The sequence below is a fragment of the Carassius carassius genome, chromosome 37 (genome assembly GCF_963082965.1).
Source record: "Carassius carassius chromosome 37, fCarCar2.1, whole genome shotgun sequence".
NCBI classification, from domain to species: domain Eukaryota; kingdom Metazoa; phylum Chordata; class Actinopteri; order Cypriniformes; family Cyprinidae; genus Carassius; species Carassius carassius.
In genome coordinates this window covers 16,154,337-16,160,525 of record NC_081791.1, presented here as the reverse complement: position 1 = coordinate 16,160,525, position 6,189 = coordinate 16,154,337, and the positions used below count along the sequence as shown (strand labels likewise).

The following is a 6,189-nucleotide window of genomic DNA, read 5'->3' as shown; positions in this document are numbered from 1 at the left end:
TTTTGTGTAATGTCCTGTACCAGCCTGTAGGCTGTCTATAGCTTCCTATATATCCTATGTAGAAAGGCTATTTGATTCCTTTTGTTGTTTTAGACATGATTTCTCTATCTTATTCGTTTTTTTTATTTAGATATACATTTAGATATTCTAAAAGATGATTACTTTATTTTCTTAACAAAAATGTTTAGATAAGTATCAGGTTTTGCATTATGATTACAATCAAACTATAGCATTTGGTTAGAAAGGGAACACAATGTGTGTGTGTGTGTGTGTGTGTGTGTGTACGTGTGAGTGAATGTGTGTGTGTGTGTGTGTGTTGCATTTGAGCGAGAGTCTCTTTTTGTATTTTTTATTTATTTATTTTTGCATATTCTCAAAATTTGCTGTTGCAGTCTTACCAGTCTCTCTCTTTCTCTCTCTCTCTCTCTGTGTGTGTGTGTGTGTGTGTGTGCATTTGAGCAAGTTTTTTTTTTCATTTATTGATTTTATGTGGAATATTCTACAAATTTGCTGTTGCAGTCGCCAGTTTATCTGTGTATGTGTGTGTGTGTGTTTGTGTGCGTGGGTGTGTGTGTGTGTGTGTGTGTGTGGGGGGGGGTCTTATTTGCACTCTTGATGTTCTAGAGTGTCACCCCTTCATTGCTGTACACTTTTTTTCAGCACAGTTGCTGATCTGTAGCTTGTACCTCCAAAAGTTTCTCTGAGTTTTCCTATTTTTTCGTATTTCCCATTCATTTCCTATGTCGCCCGTTTTCGGGCGGGAGGAAGCTAAGTGTGATTTTTTTTTTTACGACCCTTTAACATATCAGAATCATCTCCTTGATTTTTTTTTGTGTTCATATAGGTAATACAACAAAAGTCACCAAGTTTCATACCCATCCGATGAAGCAAAAAAATTTAACATTTCAAGTTTTCGCCCGTTTTCGGGCGAAGAAGCCCAGAGGGTTAAATATTTAATATACTTAGTTTATACAAAAATGCAAGTGACTGGCCAAATAACTATATTTGGCCTTGAGGTAGGTTTATAGAGAAGTTATGAACATTGTAACATCACTCAACAATTATTATATATATATTTAATAATTATTAATAAATATATTATCGGCAAAGTGAAAGTACAAGCATATATATATTTATATATATATATATATTTTTTTTTTGTATGTTTGCAAAATGAGGATTTTAGTGTATCTAAAAGTTTATGGGTTGAGTCGAGATAGAGCAGATCCAGTCTGGTTTTAGCTCATAGAGTACATTCAAACAATGATGTGCATGCATGCATGGCAACCGAACGGGAGAATTCTTGTGGATTGTAAGCCATTTTTGGTCTCCCATTTATTGGTACTCCGTGACCCATTCTCAGAATTCACTTTATGAGCTCATTTCCCAGAATGATTTTGCTTGCAAAATGATGGACAACAGCATTACTTTGGAGCAGCACAATATGCAGGATATGGTCAACAAAACACACTTATGAGCAATAATCTTTATACTCACTCATATAAAGCCGCCACCCAACCCAGCTTTGGCTGAATTTAGCTTGACCAGAATTAGAAGACAGAAAACACTTCAACCCAGTTCTTGTTTTGTCAGCATGAACATTTACTTTTGTCATGTCATATAACAAAAAGTGATATTGACTAGAAATCAAGTTTCCATGTGGTGTAACTTAGTTTATTTTAATTCCACAAATTTGTCAAAAAAATTACAAAATACTCAAATGGGGAGAACACAGGACTCACAATCTGCCTTAATTATCTCTACTTTTTGTTTACACTGTGTCATCCCATGGCGACTACTAATATATACAATAAGCTTCAAGATACCAGTATATATATAAATCTTAGCAGTCAGAATGTACATTCTGCTATTGCCGCTTTGAAACAAGAAGCTAAACCATTGACAACACTCAACATCAAAGGTTTAAGACACAAAAGAGGGACAAAAGGAGAAAATGCTTAAAACAAAAATAAAATGCTGTATACATCTGAGACAGAATAAAAGATACATGACAGTCCAATTACAGAAAGTAATCAGCTTTGGGTGTATACTGCTAAAAACAGGCTTCTATGCATACTCTTCAAAGAATGCACAATGGCTTTTTAAAAACCAAACAGGGAGAATTAAAAACAGTACTAGGAGCTTTGACTGTACTTTGAACTGTACGCTCGAGAAAGGCCCACACACGCATGTCATTTCAAATAACGAACGTTAATTCTGGAGAAAAACCAACACAACGAACAAAAATACTGCATGTAACAGTCGATGATTGCTATCAAATGGCCTCGCCATGATGGAGAGCAACTAAAGAGGCATCATGCATCATAGGTAATGCAATGTCAGGAATGCAGAGAGCAGCTCAAACACAGTCGCCATCTCCACTACTGTGAACACATGCACACAGGTACACAGACTCCAATCCAAGCCAGCCTCTTCCCCCAGGCTTCACAGTGAGAATGGTTTAATGAATCTGTACAGTAGGTCGGGAAACTGACTGTGTGAGCACAAACCCCGGGGTGTAGCATTGCTATCTTTTCCAGCACCCTTTGACAATGTGTAAATCTAAAAGTAAAAAACAAATTGCATCAAGATGTCGCTTATTGTCACTTAAAAAAGCAGTCCGGTTGGTTTCGCAATCTCTAAAGCACTGAGGAACTAGTCGAGATATGAACCCAGTTGCAAAACTCAAAGCCGTTCAACTTTGGTACACAGAAAACAGAGCGAACGGCTTTCGAAATGCACTTAAAAAGCCATAAGAAATCCAATTATAGTTTCAGAATAAAAACTGAGGTTTATCAGTGCAATATTCATTCTTTCCAAATGGGCTACTTGCCCCAATACTCATGAGGCATCGCACATCCTCCTCCTCCAAGTGCTTTGAACGTCTAACTCCGTTTGAGTTCAGCCAAGAAATGAAACATATGGTCATGATGTCATGAGTGTTTGTCGCAGACTGTCGATACATATGAAACCAAACAAACAAAACAATAAAAAAGCATAATCAGAGCTTTGACCTCTAGAGGTGTTTGGATTAAAATCCGGTACCATTCTACCCAGCGAACCCCGTTTCCATGAACCGAACCATCTGACATGGTTACCTGCTCGAACAGTGCCATCTCCTTCCCCTCTGAAACAAGGGATGACACTTCAGAAAATTATTATATCGGAGGTCTAACGACTCCGTTAGGAATCCACACCTAATAATAATTATAATAATAATAGTAATAATTATATATGTATATATATATATATATATTTATATACTATTTACAGACTTACAGAAAAACGGCATGCTGCAGCCTTTCTTAACATTATGAAAACCTCCTACAATGTATTAAAATAAACATTGAATTTAAGATAGCACTTTTCAGATATAACCGACTGTTCTGTTCCTCTGTTTTTTCCCCAGTTAGCACAGTGACAAAGTATCTGGTTCTCTAGCACCTACAAAAGACGTCAGGGAAGCTTCTCATAGTATGTTCATGCAGGAAAGTCACAATCAGTCTTGAGGACGCTGTCACTACTTGAACGATATATAACCCCCCGAAAAAGTCACTGACGTAAAAAAAAAAAGTCTGGAATAGTGAAGAAAGCTGACAACAGAAAGAAGGTTCCTCAGACGATCCTTGTCACTCCGCCGAACTGAAAACGTTTCTAGGACACGTGAGTTCCCGTGTGTGACTGTTCTGCTGTGTCCACCTGTGTCCTGCTGCTCCTCAGGGAGTCTGTGGGTGATCACAGCTGCTTGTCGCTTTCCTTCTTCAACCGGCTGGAAAATAGTGAGAGAAGAGAGATGTATGGTATTATGAAAGATGTTTGAAGCACATGTACGTTCTATCAAATGTCAGACTGTGAGACTGACCTGTAATAGTCCTCCTGTCCTGGGAGAGGGCCTCCGTGCATGTGGTGATGACTGTGTAGCCACTGCTGCTCCATGGCCAGTCTCTGTAGCTCTGCAGACTGTGCATGCATGGCCTGCAACTGGTGTGCCGCTGACATGGGTGGTGGGAGCCCACCTGGGAGATCTCTGGGATATGGAGGGCCTACAGATGAAATGGGAAGACTGATTAGTCAATGCCTGGACAAATGATGGAGAAGCTGCTCATGAACGTGTCTTACCGAACATAGGGTGCCGGAGCATCTCGTGTTCGTGCGGGGGCTGTCCGAGCAGTGGGTTGGGGATGGCTCCATGCGGGTAAGGGAACCGGGCGAGGTGCGGTCCACCGGCCAGCGGGTCTACAAGCGGATGTGCCCCAGAACCTGGGGGACACACAAGGCATTCACCACCACCTTCTCCGTGTGAGTAGCTTTTTGTAATGGTACATTGTCAATATTATACAGATACACATATCTATTATTCACAGCATTGACATAAAAAATGAACATCATGCTTACAAGACAAGAGTGCAAAAACATTAAATAGTAGGGATGCATGACATATCAGTACCAAATTGGTTATTGGCCGATATTGGGATGTAAAAAAAAAACTGAATTAGCCAATATTAAATATTTAAACTGTACATGGCAATTTCCTGATTTTTATATGTACATTCCCTTGGCAGTCATCTACCACTTAATAATTTAAAATGTTATAACACTGACTTAGTCTTTAGCCAAATTCAACATCTTAGAATTTTACTATCAACCATTTATTGGTTACCAGAAATGTAAGAATTGGCAATATAAAAATTCTGGCCTGAAAAAAACTATATATATATATATATATATATATAACAATTTAATAAAACTTTTAAATATAATAAGCAAATACCATACTTCAAATTTATTTAGAAAAAAAATACAGAATATGAACATTTGTACCATTTACAGTTCATAAAATGAAAATTTCAGATGGAATTTTAATATCAGTGCATCCCTATTTTTATATATATAACACATAAATTGATTTTTTTTTAATAGCACGTAAACTATAGGGATAGTTCACCAAATATAAAAATGTTGATTAATTGCTCACCCTCATGCCGTTCATGTCGTTAAGACCATTGTTTTATCTTCAGAACACAAAGATACTAGGACAGAAAGCTCTCAGATTTCATCAAAAATATCTTTATTTGTGCTCCGAAGATGAACGAAGGTCATTGGGGTTTAGAACGACACGAGGGTGAGTAACTAAATCACAGAATTGTTTAAAAAACAATCTTCAGTGGCCCAGATGGAATCTGTGGACATTTAAAAAAAATGTTGGGCTATTTTACGTGAAAACTGATGGAATTCTGTGGAATGGATTCAATCAAGTTTGTTCTCACAGCTGCTTATTTGAAACTGAACACATAATGAAATTAGCCAATATATCTCATAAACGCAAGAGATATGCATGAGATTCCATATGGGCCTAATACAACAATCCAGCACACAACATTAGAGTGAAAGGTCCCTCACCTTGGTGCAGCGGGTCCTGTTGGTGCAGGTGTAGGTGTGAATGGATGTGTGAGTGCTGATGGTGGTGTGGCGTCACGTTGAACATCTGGAGCCGAGCGATAGGGTCATTAGCCACAGAGGCCATCCTCTCGACGTGTATCCTCTCGGCCAACCGGTCGGGGTACATCATCTCAGGCCGTAGCTGCGGCCCGGCTAGTGCCAGCCGTTCCCGCTCCAGGGGATTCAGGCCGGGGTGGAAGGAGGCGAATGGATGTGGGCCAGCCATGTGCGGGAGACCAATGGGCCCATGTCGGGCAAAGTGCTCCATGGGGTTGGCAGAAGGATGCAGGCTCTCCAATTCTGGAGGCTTAACCTCGAAGCCCGGCTTCATCCTCTCCATTCTCATCTCCCTCTCGCGGATCTCTCTTTCTCGCATCTCTCGCTCCCGTAGTTCACGCTCGCGCATGCTGGGGTCTGCATTGTACAGGCCGGGCATGTGATAGGCCAGGAGAGGGTCTGTGGGGTTGAGCGAGACAAAGAAGGGATGATTACGGTTGGTGGGGGACATGACGTGGGGACGAGCGTATTCGCTGAGCTGGCGCAGGGCGGGAGTGTCAGGGCCAATGTAAGGGGGCACAGTGGCGATGGTGGTGGGTGGTGGATCAAAAGATGTCCGCATATGAGCCGATCCCCCCATTGGGGGTTCACCCATTCGACCCTCATGAGAAGAAGTGGAAGCTTTCTGTAAAGACAGAGAAGATATAGTAGAGTAAGCAATCTATACTGAATTTTAGCTGAAACCATCAAATA

At 40.2% G+C, this 6,189-nt stretch overlaps 1 protein-coding gene across 7 annotated transcripts in view; it reads right to left on the bottom strand.

Annotated features, from left to right (window-relative positions):
- Positions 1-1,647: 1,647 nt before the first annotated feature.
- Positions 1,648-6,189, bottom strand: part of LOC132118171 (arginine-glutamic acid dipeptide repeats protein-like) — a 156,591-nt gene continuing 152,049 nt past the window's right edge. For 5 of the 7 annotated variants that reach the window (XM_059527800.1, XM_059527802.1, XM_059527801.1 and 2 more), the window contains 4 exons: positions 5,401-6,121; positions 4,120-4,290; positions 3,863-4,043; positions 1,648-3,769 (listed from right to left, as the gene is read on the bottom strand). In XM_059527800.1, the coding sequence (XP_059383783.1) occupies positions 3,736-3,769; positions 3,863-4,043; positions 4,120-4,290; positions 5,401-6,121 (1,107 nt within the window). In that variant the 3' untranslated portion in view covers positions 1,648-3,735. The remainder of the gene's footprint in view (positions 3,770-3,862; positions 4,044-4,119; positions 4,291-5,400; positions 6,122-6,189) is intronic. The other 2 variants (XM_059527803.1, XM_059527806.1) reach the window with 1 other exon arrangement.